The following is a 23,083-nucleotide window of genomic DNA, read 5'->3' as shown; positions in this document are numbered from 1 at the left end:
TACGCGTTAATTTAATTGTTTAATTTGAATTATAATAACTACTTGGGAAAATTAAACGACGGTGCCGACCGAAATAGGAGTAGATTATTTTAGGTTAGAACTAACAGCAACGAAAAAACAAAAATGAGCTCTAAGGGGGCAACCCGGAACACAACCTTGATACCAGAAACGCACACAGAAGTTTAAGGGAATAGATCCTTTCCGGTCCGTGTTTTAATTTGGACCGGAGGAAATAGTTCTCATCGGGATCGTTCAATTACTGCAATCAACGGTTTTGATGTATTTTTACTCTTTTACTGGTAAGAGTGTATTTTTTATCGGCCAAAGTGTGTGTGAAAAAATTTGAACCATTGGATCTACCAATGAATGGTCCCAAAGAGGACTGTTTCCTCTAGTGCAAAACGGGACTGGACATGAGTGAAGTTTAAAGTTGGGTGGGCAAACATACGCTATTAAAAAAAAATGATTTTCACGCTCCCCTTTTTTTATATCCACACCCATTTTTAGCAAAAAAAAAAATTACACATTTTCAACACTAAAATACAAAAAAGGGAGCGTGGATATCAAAAAAAAGAGAGTGAAAATCACTCTCCAAAAAAATTGTGAACATATGAAGGAAAATTTTCTTTTCTTTTTTTCCCCCAGCACAAAGTATAAAAATATATAGACCATACAAAAGATTTTTATATGTATTTTCAATCAACCTAGCAATTAGTAATTTTCATTTATAATTATGACGAGATACAATCTTGGGTGCTCCTATCCACTTTAAAAACGAAATTATTATTGTAAAAGTAAAATTATTGCTAAAATAGCATTATTTTCTCAAAGAACCTAGTTCGGCGGGTGTTATAGATGGTGAAAAAACGATGTTCGGTGGGCGAATTTGCATTTATATACTACAAGAAAAAGTGGTTTTACCGTCGCTTCTTTTAGCGGCATTTCAAAAAACGCAGGCATAGGTGACCCTTCCCGGCGTTTTTGGAAAAACGTCGCCAAAAGGGTGATTTTTACTCATGAATCAATCCCGAGGTTTTTCGAAAAACGCCGCCATAGATCTTTCTCGGCGTTTTTTAAATGCCAGAAACCTAAGCCGACATCAGTGTCCCAGCGTATGCAAAAACGCCGCTAAACTTTTCCCGACGTTTGTCGGGTCTTTTCCGGCATTTTTCAAAAGCCGGTATAGGCTGTTTTTTTTTTTTTGTAGAGTTTTTGAAAAAAAAGGCCTACTATAATTCTACTGAAAAATTGGACATGGATAGGGCGGTCGCCTAGCCCGGACTCATCCGTCCCTCGATCTGTTCTTACCTCATACCCACCAAGCTAGTACTGTGGATGCAAAAATTATACTTAACGGCGGCTTGAATCACGTACGTGTATTTTTATTGTGATAAGAAAAATATCATTTCGTAAATATATATTGCTATTTGGTACGTCTAAATTCATATGTATATATGTAGCCGTTATATTATTTAACACATGCGAAAAACAATTATTGATAGGGAGTCTTTTCACAATATATATTTATTTTAAGGTTTTTTTTTTTTTTTTCCATCAAGGGACTTGCAGAGGCATAAGAATCGTAGAATTAAATACTCCCTCCATCCATTTTTAAGTGTCCACTCTTCTTTTTTGGTTTGTCCATAAAAAAATGTCAATTTTGAAAAGTCAATAGGTAAAACTAAGTAAAATTCCTATATAGTCATTTCTTTTATACTAACCCTTTCAAAAAAAAAAGAATCAACTAAAATAGATCAATTAAATAGGAAAGGTATTTGAGGAAAGTTAATCATTTTTTACTGCAATTAATGTGTCTTCTTAAAAAGTTTGATTTTCAAAGGTGAACACTTAGAAAGAGACGAAAAGAATATAATATTTGGAGTTGTGCAGGGGCCGGGCATCCTAGGAACTCCCTTCCATCTGCCCCTCACAAGGGTACAATTGTCCAAACTAAATTTATATTTTCGCAAATCAAAATCTCCGGACCATATTACATAAGCATAGCTTCACTAATTTTTGGAGAATCAATTCAATCCACTAGGGGGATTAAATTAAGCTGAGGCAAAATCCCGTATGAGTTGTTTCGATAAGATTTGATAGCACGCAAGAATTTGAAGCTAAAACTTAGGAGGAATCAAATCCCTAATTCGCAGGACCTTGAACACCAGTCAAACCTATTGAGTTAATCTAGACTCCATACGACAAATCATATGAAGATAAGCATATCATAGAGCCGCGCCATTGTCTTGAAATAAATCAAATAATGTCTTTTTTTTTTTTATATCAGCCGATGGGGATTTTATATTAAAAAATATATTATGAGTATTCTAATAATGGGACTTAATCCTCTGATATTCTGAAAAAAAAAAAAAAAACTGGAGTACTGAACGAATTCGTGAGTAAATGAAGTTCCAGCAGACAAAAACGTAAGTAGTAGTCATGTATGAACAAAAAATAAACCAACAAACAGAGACTTCTACAAAAGAAAAAAGAAAAAAAATTGGTCGTTTTTTTAATACACATGACCGTGCATAATGTATCTTCGTTAACTTATCTTTTTCGTATCATTTTTTAAAGGTTATATAGGAATTAGATGTGTCTCAAGTTCACGAGGACCGCAAGAATTGATTTGAAAGCGCAACGAAGGTAACAATTAAAAAAGCAACAATATTCTTTAATTTGGATGTTGCTTTAATTAAAAAATACAAGCAAGCTCTAACTAAAATTCCATTAGTGAATAATTTTAATAAGATTGTTATATGAAGCATCTACAAATAGGTGTATATATTATACGTGTAAGAATATTTCGTCTTCCGTTGTGTCTTTAAAATGCAAGTGCCTATCAATATTTTTTCAATACAAAATGCAAGAGGCTATCATACTAGTATTTTATTCCATTGTTTAGGATGGATGAGAGTGTTTTTTTTTTTTTAGGTCATAGTTAGCATTATTGGATTAGTGAATTAGATTACTACAAGCAAGCAATGACGGGCGTAGGATTTGTGCCTAGCGACTAGTGAGGACCTAAATCACATGTATTTCTTCATTGATAACGAAAGTGTATTCTAAAAACATATACTGCTACTTGCTAGGTCCAAAAGAGACTAGATTATGTGTATACACCTACTTGCCATTTAATTTTATACACGTGAACAGAGAATTGTTATAATTGAGAATTTTAGGTACTTTTTCACTGGTATAGAGAAATTTCAAGAATTTTTTTTTCCGGTTTCGAAAAACTTGCTAATCACGGATTACTTTGTTCTGTGCCGCCAGCGGCTTTCTTGTGATAGTAATTGCGAACTCATTTCATTTTTGGAGGATTCGTTCCTTGTTCCTGCGACCTTTCATTCAAGAAACTTGCAAGAGCCAATCCCATAAAAATATTCAAATTAACCTAAAAATTTGGCAGAAACTACCACGTGTGAAAATTTTCGGAGTTTTTCAGGCCATGCACCTCCGGGCTCCGGGTGTCTGCCTCTAACTGCAAGTAATGTTGACGCTCCTCAAACCCTGAATCTTTGGTACGAGACCGTTGTGGGCTAGACGCCGTGGCAGTTAACCCACTTCCATTTGAGTTCTCTCTCTTTGAGTGGACTCTGGCCCATAAATAAAGTCCAAAACCATTCAACAAGCACTGCCAACCCAAAGGCCTGACCGGCCCAACCTCTCAACCCAAGAAACCAAATTCCGAAGCAAACAAAATCAGAAGAAAACTGAACACAAACCCACAAAATGCTCGCCACTGCAAGGGCAGGGAGCTCCAAGTGCTCACCAGTTCCATACCCTGCCTTCCGCAGCAAAACCCACATGGACTCCCCTCCTAAAACCCTCTCTAGCTGCACATTCCCGAGGTCTTCTTCTCTCTCCTCTCCCATGCAAGTAGAGAGAGAAGGGAATGGTGGTGATTCTTCCTCCGTGATAACCCTCCAAGAATGGCAGGGTTGGGGCACCGCCTCTCCTTTTCCGGCCATGGTTGCGGAGATTGTCGAAGAGTTGAGGGGTTTGGAGAGAGATATGGACGGGCAGATGAGCTTCGGAGGTCTTGGTGGAAAAATCAAAGTAATATATGTTTGACCCAATTCTTTGTGTTGCAATTGGTGTGTATGTCTGCCTATATAAATACTATTTGTGACGGTTGGTTTTTATTGGTGAGAACTCTCTTGTGTGTTTCTTTTTACTGTTGGGATTTTCCTGCTTGATTTATGTTGCTGAGATTTTTAAGTAGCAAGTCTCCTATTGGGAATGGGTATGGGACCTGATATAATAAAACATCAATCATATTTAGGGGAATTGGCTGTTTGTAAACCGGATAAATACTTGGGAAAACTGCCCTTTCCAGCCCTCTGCAACCGCACTTCCACGACCAAGTTGAGATTGGTAATGTAGTCAGAAATTCAATGTGGATATTGGGGCGTAGTGGTGATCTTGGAGATGTTTGAGGAAAAATAGAATACAAGTCCACATAATTATGCTCTTGGATTATGTGGAATGTAGAGCAAGTCCAGTGGCGGCAAAATGGCTTAAGTCATTGCTAAAAATTGGCCAAAATGGAAAAAATGGTGCCCCTATGGTCTGCCATTTTCGCAGCCAAAAATGGCTGCAGCCTTTTCTATGGCCATTTTCACCCAAGCACGTGTGCTCAGGTGTGCTCCAAGGGCCTCGGTCCTCACATCCAAAACCTGCTGAAACGGATCAACTTAATCGCTACTATGAAAGGAGTTCATGTAATTTTAAGAGTAACTAAATTGAATTTTTATCTGTTTGTCTTAACACTACATGAATTTCTCTATTCATGTATATGAAGATTAAGTTGGAGGTTTATGTCTCACTTAGCTTTTGCATTTGAGACAAATCTGTACATATTTTACTTTAGGGTATTATCTGTGGTCACCATGCTATTAAAGTATTAATCAACTCTACTTCATAGGCTTTCTTAGATGCATACCTGTAATCCTCTCTGCTAATGTACAGGGAGACTTCAAGGTCCACGAGGATAAAAAACATAGAGCAAAATATCAGGCTTTAGGTGATTCGGAAAAGAAGATGGAATTCTTTTCAGCTCGACAAATTGCATGTCGCTTGCTAGGCAGTAGGTACTACCTTTGCCAGAAGGTATGTGGTCATTATCGAACTACATGTTTCATCAGGTATTATGACATGTTCTTCAGTTTTTCTGGTTCCGTTTCTTTATATCATAATTAGCTTTATTTATCACCGAAGAGTTAATTTCTCATAAAGGTTTGCAACTTTCTAGTGCTGGCTTGCTCTGGAAGATTGCATGTGTACTAAGGTCGTGCCCTTCTCTCTCTGTCATGGCATACGGTTCTGGTTGTACATGCATCCAAAGGTTTGATTTCTGTACTCTTTTCAAGCAGGGATTCTGGTTTAACATCTTCAACTATCACCCAACAACGTTCTCTTTTGGCAGGATTTCTTACGACAGAACAATACAGGAAAGTTGTTATGGCAAGTTTTTGGTGTTCAATCTGCAACTTTGTGCATCTATGGAATTGCTGAACATGAAGAAATCATGTGGAATGCTTTCAAGCTTGCAGGTATTGAGTGATGTTTCATGCTATTTATTTTCATTGGTCCATTTTCGATACTATGAAGGATATATTGCATAAATGTTTACCATTTTTGTGCATAGAATAAATGTAGTAGTTGGTACTTGGTAAGTTTTTCTATGAAGCACTGACACTCCTAAGTACTATGAAGCATCGACACTCCTAAGTGTTCTTCGTATCCATGTCAGACACACCAGGGACATCGACACGCCACGCGGCTTGTCCAATTATTTATAATAGCATTTAATAGGGGACATGTAGGGAACACGCCAAGTGAGATACATGGGGACATGACGCGATGTCGCTTCATAATTTCAAAGATTTATTTCAAGGGTAAAACTTATGACAAAATCGTCCTTGTGCTCCGGGGTTTGTATTTTGTAGAAGCAGTGTTAGTATTTATTTGTACTCAGTTAGTATTGGTTTCCAATAGTTTGGGTGTTGGCGGATACAATACTCAAATTAATCACAATAAAAAATATATAAAAATATGTATCTCTTTTTAGTTTTGCCATGTCCAATGTTGAATCCGTGTCTCCATTAATTTGATTGGTTGTGAACGTGTCCATATCCTTGTTTGTGTGAGTGATTCTTAGGTTTCCGCTTCGATCTGTTCCAAGTAAACAAGTTTGGCATCTAGACGATTGTACATTTTGCGTGGGAATAGCTTGATTGGAACATTTAGGAAAATAGTTTTGGCGGTATTGGAGGTTAAGGTTAAACACATCAAGCACCATTGTGTCTGTTGAGGACGGCTGGGCACCCCGGTGGCACCCAAAAACAATCTTTAGCCCAAGCTGTTAGCCAACTTTAGAGCCCAGAGGTCAAATTTAAAGAGTTTTATTGGGCTTAAGGAACTAAGGTAGCATAAAAAGGTGGTGTAAAAATTCAAATTAGGATAATAGCAATTTAAGGTCAATTGTGGCATGTAACTCTAAGCCTTTGAGTGCAGTTTACCTTCATTACAATAGTTCCCATAGTGTCCGTGCATAATATTTGTATGCAAAAAAGCAAGCTATTGTAGTGTTGTGGAGTATAGTACATGAATGCATGGAAAATATAATTAGTGGCCTTGATTGTTGGACTAGGTTGATATTTCTGGTTGTTATCCTTACTTTAGGCACTCAGATATGACGCCTCTTCATGGAACAACTACTTTGCTGGCATCCATTGATTAGTGGAAGTTCTTTAGTTCCTTGGTACTTAATCATGGATTGCAGAAATCTAATTTCTTTCTTTGTCGATTTCAGGGAAAGAAAAGGTTTGGTGCCTTTATCCCAATAAGAATGCACCAACACAGTCGGTTTATGATGCATTTGGTCAAGATTCTTCAACGAGTCCACAATGCATACCGAACGTGGTATTATTTCCTTTTTCTTGGTAATTCGAAATGCTGATAGATTTGTGCGTATAGGTCTATTTTTACTTGTACGTTACTTCAAGAAAAATAGGCCCAAAAAAGTCTTTTAATAGTGTCTGTCATATCAGTTGACTCTAGTTAATTCGAAACTGTCTTTAAAGTTTATTTAAACCCACGAAAGCATAACTATGGCATTCAAGTTGGCTATGTGAATTATGCTTTGGAATCCGCGCTATCTGTGGCCATTTTGCTTGTTCTTGGTCCATTGGGACAACAGTAAGGTAATTGAAAGTGGTTACTCATATACCAAAGTACAAGAATTTCAGATCCTATATGCTCTTTGTATAATGTTGCGCGTGTCCACGACTGTGGGTGTTGTTACTGTAGTTTCGTGCACTTTAATGTGAAATTTCTTACATCTTATTTCAGTTCAACAACATGGTAATTTTCATGTTGACTCTGCACAGACAAATGAAGAAAAACCTCTGAACTTTGTGTTGCTTGATGGTACATGGAACAACTCTGCTGCAATGTTCAGGCGTTTGAAGGTTCATACTGCAAAGCACACTTTCCCTAACTTTTTTTTTTTTTTTTCAGTATTATGCATTCCAGTATGGTGTGTTTATAGGTGCATAACTAGACCACATGCTGCTATTCTTCCTTGATGTATGGTGTTTGTCATGCCCTGTGTATTCCTGGACCGGGCCAGTTTATATCTCTTCCTGCATTCTTGGTTTTGATGCCATAGATATAACAGTAGTAGTTAACCCTTTTATGTCAGTTGGGAATATTTTGGTTACAAAAAAGATGGAGATAAAATCTTCAGAGCTTAATCAAGTAAGTGAATACAGAAGACCTTGACTGCAAGAACGACCATACTAATTTTCTACAAGTCTTTATTTGCTCTTGTTGTTAATTGTTCTGTTATATGTTTGTCTTTTATGACCGATTAGAAACAAAAGCGACAATATAACTATTGATAGAAATGCTAGGAGGGAAAGGCGTGGGATATTGTGGTTAAAAAATGATGTGGCACTGAATTGATTGTATAGACCTTTGATAGAGTAGAGAGAAAGGGTTAATTTAGCCGATCGCAGTTACTTGGGACATGATGCATAGATTGGTTGGTATGTTTGTCTTTTATGCTTTTTATATGGTCATACATCTAATATCAGGTCAACGTCGAGTTTAGTTCACTCATTCTCCATTACAGGTCACTTCGCAGTTTGCAGTGATTTAAGTTGAGGTCGAGGCACACGGGATGCATGCCCAAGTCAAACTGCCTCTATGCATAAAATCGGGAACCCAAAAACTATCTAACGTAGAAATTCCTTCCAGACCCAGGGGAGGCAAAAGAAATCCATTGCAGTGGAAAAGTTCCTTATAGTAAGGAGAGAAGTTGCAGTGGAAAGTATGATGCATGAGAACCCTTAAAGAATGAGCAATTATGAGATCTTGGGCAACGTGGAGTTATAGTTTAGATGTGAGTTCTCTTTTTTGTCCTTACTTTTATCTTAGGTACAAAGTATCTTATGAGGTAAATAAATTAGGACCGAAGGATATTTTTGGAAGAAGGAAAAATCCATACAGCTTCGAAATAAGAGTGAGCCCAAGCTTGGATCCTCCCTTTATGTATTAGAATGGATGTTAAAATAGATGTCTGCTATAGGCTTCATGTCAATACATGATAAAAAAGTGTTGGTCACATGCATACTAGGGCTAGATTACTGGCTAGGATGCTTTGAGAGTGGGATATAGTCCACGGATTTTGTATAATATGCCAATAGCAAGTGATATTAGGGTTTTCGGGTTGGGAATCTATACTAATGACTGCTATCATAAACTTTTTCCGCCCACGTTTGCTATGTGCTCTCGAGACTGTCATATTCTCTCGCCCTTGCGGTAACGCAAGGGGAAAAAAACCATTTCGAACAATGTCATGTGTTACATATGGATGTCTGCTCTTCAGCTACTGCATGATTGATACATCCTATTTGAATTCTAAACTTCATAGAAATGTGGAGGCAACCTGAGATTACGTACTGGTCCATTTCAAAAGATATGTCTAGCAATTGTGCACAAAATGGTCCATTTTTAGAAGATAGATGTTGAAAGTACATATATCTTGTATGCATGTGAGAACATAACGGAAACCAGGGCTAATGGGCTCTGCAGGATTCAGTAATGCTGGTTGAATAAGACATCCATTCCAACCCCTAAAATAGTTTGTTCACCACGGAGGCATTGTGGGTTTATCAGATTTTCAAGGCAGTTCAGAATTGCTTTTACAAATGTTGACAGGCTAATCTTGAAACGTTCATTTTTAGTACACAGTTTTTTACTCCTTGGTGAAACTGACAAATCAAAAACCCAGCAGATTTTTTCAGCCAGGCTTCCTAGATGTTATATGGAGAATATTCTGATGTGAATTGGTCTATTACTAGCAGGACAAAGCAAATGAAGTCTGGGGAGAGGACCTTCCTTGCATATCTCTTGCCACAGGTGCATCTGCAATGCATAAACTCCGGTGAGATATCAACACGATTGTTATCTCTCTTTCATTCATTGGGGCACGTAACTGTATCAATTTGTTAGAGGATTTTTTTTTCATCTCTCTTTTTTTTCCCCTCGGAATTCTCCTGAAATCCTTCCAATTTCATTAACTTTTCTTCCAACCACTTACCGTGTTTGGAAACCAGGCCCCAACCGTCGTGGGACCGAACATGCACAGCGGCAGCAGTAGTTGGCCTCCTCGATGAGCTGCATTCTCTTCAGGAGTTAAGCTCATTAGGGTTTGATAAACCGGCTGAAGCATTAGAGGACGCATTAGGAGCTTTATTAGATGCACTTACTGCGAGAAGGCTTCGCATGGGAAGGTCAATCACTCGCAGAGAAAGACATAACCGAGACATCTGTTGATAGTCGACCAGAAAATGTCATTGGGCCGTAGGCTGTGGCGGGAGGAAGTTTTTTGAGATCTCTCCCATCGTTAACGACTTACAATCTGGAAAATTTACTCTTTGATTTTCTTGTTTTTGTTTTATTGCTGAGTTGCAACTGTTGATACATTACTAACAATTGTAAGAATTGCGGCACAGGAATTTTTCTTTTTCTTTTTTTGCCACCATGATAACCATTGATATTATAAATCACCAAAAAAATCATTATATCAAGGATGAGATTCGCCCCAAAATAATGGAACAAGAAGCCACAATGGCAAGGAAACAGTCTAAAGACTATACCCCGTACCAAACAATCTTGACACGATAGCAGATAAGTGACTGGAGCTGCTACCCAACAAATGCTAGTGGAAAACTCCCCGGAACTGCTACCCAACAAAGTCAAAACTGCCGGCACCCTCCTGTCATAAGGCCACAGATTGCCGATCAAACGCCAACGGACGGGTTCTCGGTGGAGATGGCAAAAGCCCGCAAATCTCACGGACACAGTGGGACCGGATACCAATTCGGGACCACAAACTCACAACCAAACTTCAGATTATTAACACTCTCACGGACACAGTGGGACTGGATACCAATTCGGGACCACAAACTCACAACCAAACTTCAGATTATTAACACTGCTTGGGTCCGGGGAAACCAGATCGGGAGAAGACGCTGGCGTGGATAAACCAATTGGAGAAAGCCCCACCAAAGGAGAGAGAACCCACGACGGCCACCAAAAGCTGAAACAACTAAAAAAAGTTTAGGGACACAACAATCTAAACACAACCTCTCACACAACACTAAACCCTAATGGGTGTGGGCCCCACATGTATATGAGAGGTTGTGTTTGGTGTTGTATTTGAATTGTTACGTATGTAGCATTTCTTTGTTTTTAGGATGAGAGAGAGAGAGAGAGGGCTAAAAGAAACTTCATGGCACATAGGATATCTAAGGGTACAAATATTCGTACCAGGTCCTGGTGAATTTTGTTGTTGTTTTTGAATTTCCCTTGCAGTCCACATTTATGTATACACGGAAAATGTGTATGCCCATAAAACACACAGTCAACATGCATGTACCTCGACTAATTTTGGGATTTTAAACTTAATGACCAGGTGTATGTGCAGTCAAAACTACTTATAGAGATTCCAGGCTTATTTTGTTTAGGGGGTGTTTGGTGACTTCTTTTTCCCATTCTCATTTTTGCCTTTTTACATACAAGTCCTGCTACTGGTACAACAATCCTTGCACAAACAGTGCGTACAGTGCACTTTTGGGTCTGTCTCGTGTCTAACAAAAATAATCGGAGCCGCTCATTTTATTCAAAATATTTTGTTTAGCCTCCCCGCAAAAAATCAGCTCCATCCAATATCGTTAAGGGCGTTTACGAAACGTCTAATTTTGCTTCAAAATTTAGGCTAGCAAATATGGACATTTCGTAAATGCCCTTAACGATAATGGATGGAGCTGATTTTCGCAGGGACCCTAAACAAAATATTTTGAACAAAATGAACGGTTCCGATTATTTTTGTTTGACCCGAAACAGGCCCAAAAGCGCGTTGTATGTGCTGTCTGTGCAAGGGTTGCTGTATCAGTAGCATTTTTGTTTACATGATCAGTGTTTTGGCAGCTCATTTTGTAAATGTGTTTTGGAAAACACATTTTGAGTACCTACTTCTCATTATTGGGTTTTGCTGTTGTGGGTGTTTGGCACCTCATTTTCAAAATGAGGTTTGGCACAATGAGTTTGCTCATTTTGCTTAAGGAGGGGAGAAGTAAAAAAATTGGGCTAGAGGAGCTTTTTGCATTATTGAATTATCCCATTTTCGGTTAGATTATAAAAATACCCTCACTCATGTATTGGAATTTGGAACTAGTAGTAGTGAACGGTGTACAAACACGTGTGTTTGTTTGTTCTTTTTTATTCCCTTCAGTTGGTACTTCTAATTGTTTCCTAATAATAAAGTGTGTTTTTTTTTGTTTTTATTATTAATTTAATCGTTCTCTTATTTCTATGAACTACTTACATGGTAATATTTAATTATTTTGAATTACCAAATAAAAAATTCAAGACTAGAAAAATTTAGTTCCCAAAAACTATATAAATATAAATTTAAATTAGTCAAAAACATTATTCATACATCGTTAATACACTAGTAAACAACGAAGGGCAACATGGTAAAACTAACCTATAATTTATTTTCATTATATATCTCTCAAACACTGCTTCTCCTGCAAAATGTATTTTGTACATATTCATCCAAACACCTACTAGGATTCAAAATACATTCTGACCATAATCAAAAAAGCGAAAAAGACAAAATCTAAAAATGAAAAGTCAAAAAGTAGGCTTCCAAACACTCTACCAGATTCAAACTACATTTTGACCAAAAAGCCAAAAAGCTAAATGATAAGCCCACAATAGTGTAAATAATTGGGCTTATCTCGCTCATTTTTTGCCACGCTCGCACACATAACTCTATGATTTTGAATGATATTACGCGAAATGTGCATTTTGGTATTTGCAGGTTTTCTATGAGAAAGGCGCATTCGACGTCATTGATACGCTCTCATGTGATTGGAAGCTCAAGAGTTCCAAACGGAGCAATGTCTTAGCTCGAGGTAACGTCGTGGAAGCCTCGGGAAGATCAAGCCGAAGCCTAACATGAAGCTGAGTGAAGAGCAGACCCAGCCCAGAATACCTACCGGTATGGAGGTCGAGCCTACCGGTACAAATTGAGATCAGTAAGGCCACCAATCTGTGCCATTCAAGACCTACCGGTAGGGTGTCAGGCCCTACCGGTAGGAAACCAGTTCAAACAGCACACCTTTTTGGCATCGAAGACGTTCTACCGGTAAGAGGTCTGTTTCTACCAGTAGAAGATCCCCAGATTTTACAGATTTTTATTTTCTTTTTTCTTTTTTCTTTTTTCTTTTTGTGTAACTAAAAGGGGTAGTATATATACTCATCTTTGCACGTTTTTAGAGTATCTTCTATCTTTAATACACCAGCTCTTTCTCTCTCTACCTCTCTCTCTTCTTCAACTCTCAATCTCTCTTCAATAGAGCATTGATTGTTGGGTTTTGAGGTGGTTGTGCTTAATTAAAGTTGTAAGAGTTTCTATCATCTTTAAGGATCTTGTCTTTATTTCAAGTAATCTTGATGTTTAGTTTTTACCTTGTCTTTGCCCTAGCTCATTTCATGTCTCCTTTCAATATGTTTGAGTAGTGTAGCAAGGCTAGGTTATGGGATGGTTAGCATTCCGTAACCTTGGGTGTTCTTGTTCTTCTCTTGTAAATTTCGTTTTTTAAGCTTAAGCATGGTTTATGATTAATTTTATGTACCAAAACTTAGAGGTGTTAACCTCTTTGATCAAATGTAGGCAAGGATTAGGCTACTTGCCACATTTGATACTTGGAGCTATGTCCCTCTAAGTATTTGTTTAAATGTCTTAAAAAACCCTAGACAAGCTTAACACCTTTGTTAAAAAGAGAAGAACAAGTTCATCTTTGTGTTATGGGTGTTGATTATTCCTAAGCCTAGCCTTTAGTTTAATCTTCAGTTAAAAAGTCATAGTTAGCTAGGTTAAGTAGCCATTTACTAAATCTCCCAGTTGGCCATCTCAACGCCGAACTTTGGTTAGCGGTCCTAAGAGCATCCACAGTGAAATAATTAAAAATTGCCACATCATTTTTTGGTTATCCATTTAAAGGGTTGCTAAGATTAGCAATGTAGAGCTCCACAATAGTACAATCAAAATTGAATAACCAAAATTTGCCACATCACCTTTTCAACTTATAAAAATCTGAAAATTATGACATAGAAAAGAATTTTTTTAAAATAGTTTTCAAATGAATAAAAACAGGTTATTAGAAAAAGAGGAAATAGTTTTTTGAAAATTATGATTTAAAAAAATAGTTTTCGAGAAAAAGTTTTTTCAAAAGAACAGTTTTTGAAATAAAAATTCTAATAAAAAAAACTGTTTTGAAATAATTTTTTTTTGCAAAAAAAATATAAACTGTTTTTAAAAGTATTTTTCTTAGAAACATGTTGAAAATGAAAGATAAAGAAGGTTTTTATGTAATGATGGTGTACTTGATTGAGGACATGTATGGACAACTAAATTTGATTATTGGCAAAAGATTGTTAGTTTTGATTATCCAAAAGTCAAAATTGGATGAGTTGGTAAGAGGTTGGTAAGAGGTTGCTAAGTTTGATTATTCCAATGTGAGCTCTTTTTTTAGAAAATGTTGCTAACCTTAGCAACCTTTTTATTTTGCTTATCCCACTGTGGATGCTCTAACGCTAAAAACTCTACGCAAGCAAACTTCCAAACGAGTTATGGGTGTGCTCCCTATGGATTTGACCCCGGACTTTCAGGCAGGGACGGAGCCAGGAATTTCACTACACAGAGGCGACCATGTATGCAAGACAAAAAAAAAAAAAAAACTACATTAAAACTCGAAAATATAAAAAAATAGCAACATGACTACTCCATACATAATTATGCTTTTCATAAATTATGCTCCCAAAAGAATTTAAATAAAATATGCGACCAATTCTGCATAAAAATACTAAAATAAAACAATTAAACTAAAAAATACAAAATATTATGGAAAATTGCAATTTCGTAATACAATGAATGTAAATAGGTAAGAGTTGCATCACTATAGTTTGAGTACATTTTAACTAAGTTAGCTCCTACTTAACTATCAATCGACAATCAATTGCAAATTTAAAAATGAATGTTATATTTTTTTATTTGTAATCATCAACATTGTGACACATCAATTATAGGACAAAGAGTGTACACGTAGCTTACATCTACTTTTGTGATTAATTATTTTATGTGTTTAAAATTTTAATCATGTTGTGTCGTGCCTGTGCTTTTTTCGTGCTCGTGTTGTGCATGTGTCGTGCTCGTACTTTTTTCGTGCTCGTGCTGTGCATGTGGCGTGGCGTGGCGTGGCACTCTTAAACGTGTCATGTCTATGCGGGATGCCTGTTGCGGTGATGACCTTTGCACCATACCTTCAAGATAGAAAATCAAATAACATTAAAAAAGATAAAGCGGCAAGCATATAAAAGAAATTGATTATACATAGCCTACGTAAGGAGCTACTCCCTGGGAAGTTCTATTAGCATGTTTCCCCCTTCCAAACAATATAACACAAAAATCCAAAGTGATAAAGCTAAGATTACTACTGACAACAAAATGATAATCGTTATCAACAGTGCCACCACAGGAGTTGATATATATTGCAAAAGTATTAACGTCTTACCTCAGCTTATCTAGTAAAACGAGGCACCTTCAATTGCATTCCGCTCTTTCATATCATTAAAAATATCGATGATAGAATCGGCATCAAACCTTTTCACATTACCCCTCTCCATGTAAGTGATTTAGAAACTTGCTAAAGTTCATCCTCCATCGTGTTGCGGAGTCTAGTATTCACTCATTTCATAGTTACAATTTAGATTTCACCAACATTACTTAGAGTTCTCAAAATCTCTTCTCCTATGTTCTTATTTTCTCGAAACTGTCGTCAAAGTTTTGACAATGTGGGATTCTTGTGCCAAGAAAGAGGGAGAGAGGTCTGGTGTGCCATGGAGATTTTTTTGGCAGAGAGAAGAAAACGTATGAAACCCTCTTAACGATTAGGGATTTTTGTGGGTAAAAATTGGAAGTTAAATATTTGAGTACTCACTATGTTAACCCTCACTATGTTTTGTTTTATTTAACCCGTAGCGTTTACAAAGTTTACGTTGGTATCCTTGCATTTCAAGGTTACTAACTACTTACTATCATTTGATTCTTTTCCCCCAAAATACTAGAGGGGGGCAAGCATCTATACTTTCATAGAAATTTTTTATTTTAAATATAATAAGTAAAGTTTTTTTTGTCTTTTTACAGGGGCGACCGCCCCTACTGGCCCCTTCCTAGCTCCATCCCGGCTTCCAGGTATTGTGCTTTCAACTGACCTAGCTCTACGCTTGGGATATTCTTATTACAACACGCATTAAGGTCGCAAGCACTAGGGGCGTGCACGGGTTGGACGGGTTGGGTTCGGCCCTGAACCCGACCCGCCTGGTCGGTTAACGAATTTTTGGGCCCCAAACCCGAACCGAAGGAGGGGGAATAACCGTCCACGTAATCGATTTTTTTGGTCGGGTCGGGTCCGACCAAAACCGAAGTAAGCTATATGAATTGGTCGTCTTTTGGTCGGGTCGGGTCGGGTCGGGTAAGAAAAACAGCACCCCGAGCCCCGAACCGAAAACTGATTTTTTTCAAAAAATGAACCCGTACCCGACTGAACCACATGTTCGGCCCCGCCCGAAACCCTGATAAGTCAAAAAATAGGCTCTCAAACACCCCCTAATTTAGTGTTGGAAACTTGGGAGTATATTATGGCATTTTACACGTGTGGTATACATAAAGATATGGATTCATTATTTGAGAATGTTGGTTTATTGATAATCTTGAAATAACAATGTTACAACCACACCCATTGTTGTTGGTAGTGTATGTAGCATCTTTCATTGTGAAAAGGGTAGTGATTTCTTTTTGTTTTCTAATGGTTTAGAGGATCTTGTAGATTTCTCAAATTTTCAAAATTTTTAACCAAACCCATTTGGGGCGTGTGCGTTGTACACATACTATGAACTTTTCCAGTTCAGCCTTGCTCAGTTCCAAATGGTTGTGCATTGATTTAGGTTTTGAAGAAGCATCAAGAGCTGCTGCCACCTTATCTGCAAATCTAGGCTCTGTTTGTTTGGGAATTTTACTAAACTTGGGCGTTTGGTTGAATTAAATATGGTAAAATCTTTTTCAAGGAAAATGTTTTCCTTGAAATGAGCTGAAAATGACTTGCTCCCATTTGTTCGGTAAGTTGTTTTACTGATCAAGTGTTGATCATTCTGTTCAAGAAGGACACGCTTCCATTTTCCAACATGTACAGGCACCAATGCGACACATGTAGCACTCGTGCCTTGTCTCTTGCATTGCCCAGCCATGTGCATTCTAACTGGATCATTAAAATGGGTAACAACCAAACACCAAAAATTCAAATTTAACAGTATTTTACACTGAAACAAACGAAGCCCTAATTTCAACTGAGTTGGGATATTCGGCATCCCTTTTGGTAGCGCTTCAGCAATTTCCTTCACGATAACCAACCACTGTCGAATTTAACAATACTACAAAGGTGATAAGCTAAAATTCTCTACAGCAACAAACGAAATACAACAATAATTTCTAGAGAAAAGAAATCTCATGTCATTTTACTCTTGTTGAACTAATCACTGCTTCTTTCTTGAAAAACTAACAAACTGCATTCTCCGATGAACTAATCACTGCTTCTTTCTTGAAAAACTAACAAACTGCATTCTCCGATGACCCTTCCACTTGATGAGGTGCATTAATCGGTGAATGGCTTGGATCAACCCCCATGGTTGCACTTGATGAACTGAATTGGCTATATTTCACTTGAGTATCAGCAGTCATAAAAGTGGTTGTCTTGTCGAATTCCCAGTCGGTCAAATATTCAGGCCGCGTAGTAACAGGGCTAACTTCGGCGTCTCCTAAAAGCATTGCCACTACACGCGACATTGATGGGCGTAGCTGTGGGGATGTGTGGGTGCACAAAAGAGCAACTCCCATCACTCGTTTTACTTCTTCCACATCAAATTCCAACAAATTAGCATCCACTAGCTCAATGTCATGGTCATTTTCATGCAGACGCCATGCCTAAAACGAGGGAAGATTAAAATGTCATAGGAATCATAAAATAGAGCAGGCTGGGTGTCAGGATTAGTGGATCAAATATTGATTGTGTTTGATTCACGTTTTAACACCAAAAATATCATAATTTGGTTCCAGATATATAAAGAGATGATAAGTTTTTTCGTACTATTGAACAACGAATCGTTTTTTTAATGATGCTCAAATTAATCAACCTAACGTTTTCAATATACAACGATCCTTCTTTCTTTTTAAACAACAGCATGAAGATGCAGCTGAATCACTAACCAGAGTCATAAAACATACTCACTACAACAAATTACACCATTCTCAACTAACATTTTAGTCGCCAAATGTCCACTTTTTGGTTGGCAAAGGGTTTTCCAGACTAAATAATTTGGTCGGCAATTTAGCCGGGGAATGAGAGTCGGCAAATGTAATTGCCGACTAAATATGGTTTAGTCAGCAAATGTAATGTTTTAGCGACTAACGATTTGGTCGCCAAATGTCTTTTTTCCCGACTATTATTAGCAACCAAATCCTTTAGTCGCCAATAATAATTTTCATGTGACATAATCACTGGAAAAAGGACGTGCCGCGTTGGCACAATGTAGCCCCTTGACCAGCCACGTGTAATTTAGAATTGCCCCTTTTTATCATCAAAGTGCCAGTCTCAGGAGTCGAAACCCCAACCTTGTGTTCACATGTCCAAGCCACACAACCATTTAGCTAGCAACGCACATGTGCTCAAGAATGAAATTTTAATTTATATATTCTACTCCCTCCGTTCCTATTTTATAGTCCAGTATTCCATTTTAGGCTGTCCCTTAATAAGTGTCCATTTTGTAAAGTTAGTGGGTAAAAGTTGGTGAATTTTCCATTTTGCCCCTAAAAGTAGATTCCATTTTGAAAAGTTAGTGAGTAAAAGTGTAATGATGATGGGTAAGTAAGGAAAATGGAGGAAAAAGTTGATGTGAAAAGTATAATGATGATGTCTTTTTAATAAGTTGGAGTTACGAAGCAGGACACTTAAAAAGGGACGGAGGGAGTATACTACTTCAGTGAACGCATCAACACCATTTCTGATTGCGCGGTTTATACAAAAAATTAACTTTAAATGCTTTTCATTTTTAATTTGAATATTCTAATAATGTTTTATTCTAATTAATTTTTGTCTCCAGACTCTCAAGTATATGGTCGGCTAAATAAGTCAACTAGTTTATTTTTTTGTCCTTATTCAAATTTTTTCGTATTTGTTAGTTTTTAGTCAATCTTTTGGGGATTATTATATCGTCATGACGAAAAGAATCTAAAAAGTAAAAAATTATGATCGAAATTCAATTTTTTTGAATAAAGACAAAAAAATTTACTTTTGATCGGGAAAAAAATTGAACGGTTTCGATCGGGAAAGTTTCATCGTGTGATCAATCTCGTTGCAACAAATATTTCCTTTATTGAAATTTTGTTTAAAAGAAAGGAAAAATTAATATTCGCCGACCAAATGTAAATTTAGTCGGCAAATATTACTATTCCCTACTAAATTATTTTGTCAAAAATATTTTTCATTTATTAATTTTTTAAATTTTGGAAAAAATTGATATTTGCCGACTAAATATAATTTTAGTTGGAAAATATTGATATTCTCTACTAAATTATTTAGTCAGGAAATGTTTTTCATTTATTAATTTTTTTAAATTTCGGAAAAAATTGATATTCGCCGACTAAATCTAATTTTAGTCGGAAAATGTTTTTCATTTATTGGGTTTTAAATTAGTGGGAAAATTGATATTCACCGACCAAATTTATTTATTAGTCGGCAAATATTATTATTTCCCGACTAAAATTTATTTTAGTCGGCAAACATAATTATTTCCCGACGAAATAATTTTAGTCGGCAATTGTTCAATAATTGGCGACTAAAATAATTTTAGTCGGGAATTTTAGTCAGTAATTGTGTAATTTCTTGTAGTGACTGTACCCGCAACTATACGCATCTAGTAGGAACTTTTCAAAGGATCAACAACTATTGAGTGCCAAAAAGAAAGTGAATCATACCCATTCGAGAAGATAGATCTTTTCTTCTTCCAAGCTAGAGTCACAATTTGGCCTTCCACTCACCATCTCCAAAGCTACAACACCAAAGCCATACACATCGGCCTTTTCTGTAAGGTGCCCACGCATAGCATACTCAGGTGCAAGATACCCACTGCATCAGTAACCATTAAAAAATTCATCATGTAAGTCAATACTTCAGCTGCTAGCATTCCAAAATTGCATATCAGAACCAACAACAATAGAAGAATACATGGAGATCAACTGCTGAGAATCTTACATTGTCCCTGCAACACGAGTACTGATGTGGGTCTTTTTGTCATCATAAAGTTTGGCTAAACCAAAATCAGAAATTTTGGGGTTGATGTCAAAGTCGAGAAGAATATTGCTGGCCTTAACATCCCTGTGTACAATGCGTAGCCGAGATTCCTCGTGAAGATAAGCTAGACCCCTTGCTACTCCCAAGCATATACCAAAACGAGCGGGCCAGTTAAGATACAAGCTTGTCTTCCCTGCTTAACAAAAGCAAACAAGTTAAGCTTGTCGTATTTTAGACATACTAAAAAAAAAAAACAGTAAAGGTGTTGTCCTTGTACCAAACAATGCCTGATCAAGACTTTTGTTTTCAAGATACTCATAAACAAGAAGTCGTTTATCCCCCTCAATACAGCATCCATACAATTTCACAAGATTCCGGTGTTGAACAGCAGATATTGTAGCGATCTCTGCAACAAATTGACTCTTTCCATGGTGGGACGCCACGGAAAGTTGTTTGGCAGCAATAACCCTCCCATCATTTAGTGTTCCCTATAGAATATGAAATTTAAAATTCTAAGATAAAATGTCCACTCCCAACCAGGGTTTCTGATCTCATGAAAAGGAAAAATGTTATGGACTAACAAATCGTTGTTCTTTGCAAAATATCTCCAACAGCGGGGTTTGTATTTTCCATGGTCTTATTTTCACAAAATTGCAGTGGACTGCCTCTCTCCATAGCAAAGATTTGAAATACGACTACTGCTGCCATCCAAAACGATTTAAAAGGGGAAAAAAAAAAAAAGAAGAAGAAGAGAAGAGAGGTGCAGTGGCAGATATATATTTAAGGGAATCTCAAGAACGGTGCCATTTCATAGAGCAATATGAAGTTGTTCGACGATGACCTTACTTTTTTTTAGATGGATGCTTACCTTAAAAACCGGTCCAAAGCCTCCCTCCCCAAGTTTGTTTGCAGGATTAAAATCTTCTGTTGCAGCCTTTAGTTCAGCATAACTGAAAGTGTAGGGCCTAGCATCCATCCCTTGGAGCTCTGCAAGTTCAATAAATCCTTGTTTGTGAATGTCCTAGGAAGTTAATACTCCACTATGGGAAAAACTCCAATACACACCTGGCATAACTAAATATGTTATGCCACTCAATGGTTTTGAGTTATACCTCTCAATGATTCAAGTTATGCCCCTCAATGGTCAAGTTATGCCTCTCAATGGTAAGGGTGCATATGGTATGCACGGTTACGCCTAGGTTATGCCTCTTAATGGTTTTGGGTTATGCCTCTTAATGGTTTTGGGTTATGCCTCTCAATGATTCAAGTTATGCCCCTCAATGGTCAAGTTATGCCTCTCAATGGTAAGGGTGCATATGGTATGCATCGTTACGCCTAGGTTATGCCTCTCAATGGTTTTGGTTACACCCCTATGTTTTGCCTATGTTACACCTCTCAATGGTTTGATTACGCCTCTCAATGATTTGGTTACGCCTCTCAATGGTTTGGTTATAAGGATGCATACCGTACACCCTTGTGTACCGTAGACATTCTCCTAATGACTTTGGTGTCTCCACCCCTTTTGGAGACACCATAATTTTTGGCATAACGGAATCGTTACAAGCATAACCAAAACCATTACAAGCATAACAGAACCATAACAAGGCATAAGGCATAACTAAAAACCAACCAATGCCTTGTTATGGTTCTGGTTATGCTTGTAATGATTTTGGTTATATTTATATATAATGGTTTTGTTATGCCAAAAATTACGGTGTCTCCAAAATAGGTGGAGACACCAAAGTCATTCCCTAAGCTTAAACGATGGTCATTATCATTCTGTGGCACCTTGAAGTACACGAACATACTAATTTTGGATGGGACACTAAGGGCAGTGCCAAATAGTGTTTCTTTGATACAGAGTAATGCATTAACTTCTTTTTCCTTAATAATCCAGAGCATTTAACGTAACTACAAGTGGAAAAGAAAGGGTAGGGATGGGCTGTTTTGTGATGGGATTGTTGGTTGGCTAGAAAGGGGAGAGTGTTTAAGAGAACATTTACTCATACCTCCCCATCATGTCTGAACACAATCTATGAAAAAAGCATATATCAAGCCCGATGCTAGTAAGAAAACGGATATACAGCATCGGACCCATACATCTTATAATGCCATTAAAGAAGAATGTCCAATACAGTCATGGTCTGATAACAAAGTCGGCGTACTGTTTAATTTTCTGAGTATTTTTTTTACCTTCATCATCGTCCCATCCTGGCCTTTTTCTGCGTTTGACGAAACAACATAGCGCAAGTACTGAAAGAAAGCTTACAACTCCAACGGGAACAACAATCCCCACAATCAAACCGGTCTTGCTCTGTTTGCTGGTTGGGGGGTTGCTGGTTGGCGGGTTGCTGGTTGGAGGGTTGCTTGTTGGAGGGTTGTTACTAATAGTGGGGGTGAACTCTGTACAAAACCTTAGTCGTTAGAAAATTATTACTAATTTTTGTAAACTTGCCTCAAATATTTAAGAAACCTATTACCTGGAAGGGCACTGATTGCTGAAATAGAAGGCCCGTATATACCTTGATCAGGTATACAGCAAGTCCCTTTACCAGCCCAAAATAGATGGATTTCAAGGTAGTTTTCTGATACAGCAGCCGTGAAATCCTTCTCAACAGCTTGGTAAGAGAAACCATCGGCCTCCTTTTTTATGTCAAAATCTTTCCAAACCAGATTCCCCTAGAATGAAAGAGGTTGAAAGTTGAAACTCAAGAACCAAAGCATTGGAATCTATAAGACATGGGTGTTTTAGACTACTTTATATATACACATACAGTCCGGATCAAGTCCACACCCCTTTCCGTCCGCACCTTCCCTTTTCCAATCGAATTTCGATGATCCGAGCCGCTCAATGTGATTAGAATGTGATTTTAAGGGTACCTGCGAGAAATTGGCAAAAATAATGATTGGGAAGGGCTTCATCCGAATAGTTTTTGTTTGTATTTTATTGAACAGTTCAATAAAAAACTGCTCAAATCAAGCCCTTCCCGGTGTGTTTTTTTTTGCCAATTTCTCGCGGGTACTCTTACAATCACGCTCTGAACACATTGAGCGGCTCGAAAAATCGAAATTCGATCGGGAAAGGGGAGGTGAGA

The 23,083-nt window shown here is 37.5% G+C and overlaps 2 protein-coding genes across 7 annotated transcripts in view; one reads left to right on the top strand and one right to left on the bottom strand.

The window, feature by feature from the left end:
* The first annotated feature begins 3,708 nt into the window (after positions 1-3,708).
* LOC131328972 (uncharacterized) lies at positions 3,709-10,103 on the top strand. Of its 2 annotated transcripts, none has more exons than XM_058361971.1 (8): positions 3,709-4,062; positions 4,975-5,115; positions 5,258-5,350; positions 5,432-5,558; positions 6,821-6,930; positions 7,398-7,478; positions 9,378-9,457; positions 9,630-10,103. In XM_058361971.1, exons 1-8 carry the CDS (start codon positions 3,736-3,738, stop codon positions 9,847-9,849), a joined length of 1,179 nt encoding a protein of 392 aa, XP_058217954.1. In that variant the 5' UTR covers positions 3,709-3,735; the 3' UTR covers positions 9,850-10,103. The 2 variants fall into 2 exon arrangements, with proteins under 2 accessions (XP_058217954.1, XP_058217953.1); XM_058361970.1 differs by having other exon boundaries at positions 9,375-9,457.
* A 7,118-nt stretch (positions 10,104-17,221) lies between these two features.
* Positions 17,222-23,083, bottom strand: part of LOC131328971 (probable LRR receptor-like serine/threonine-protein kinase At1g56140) — a 55,871-nt gene continuing 50,009 nt past the window's right edge. For 2 of the 5 annotated variants that reach the window (XM_058361964.1, XM_058361967.1), the window contains 7 exons: positions 22,469-22,667; positions 22,182-22,391; positions 20,857-20,975; positions 20,266-20,476; positions 19,950-20,184; positions 19,673-19,823; positions 17,222-17,623 (listed from right to left, as the gene is read on the bottom strand). In XM_058361964.1, coding sequence (XP_058217947.1) covers positions 17,249-17,623; positions 19,673-19,823; positions 19,950-20,184; positions 20,266-20,476; positions 20,857-20,975; positions 22,182-22,391; positions 22,469-22,667 — 1,500 coding nt within the window. In that variant the 3' untranslated portion in view covers positions 17,222-17,248. Of the gene's footprint in view, positions 17,624-19,672; positions 19,824-19,922; positions 20,185-20,265; positions 20,477-20,856; positions 20,976-22,181; positions 22,392-22,468; positions 22,668-23,083 lie in introns of those variants that run through there. The other 3 variants (XM_058361965.1, XM_058361966.1, XM_058361969.1) reach the window with 3 other exon arrangements.

Source organism: Rhododendron vialii, chromosome 6a (assembly GCF_030253575.1).
Source record: "Rhododendron vialii isolate Sample 1 chromosome 6a, ASM3025357v1".
Classification (NCBI taxonomy): domain Eukaryota; kingdom Viridiplantae; phylum Streptophyta; class Magnoliopsida; order Ericales; family Ericaceae; genus Rhododendron; species Rhododendron vialii.
Note: the sequence above shows the minus strand (reverse complement) of the source record. Positions and strands in the feature narration are given on the sequence as shown.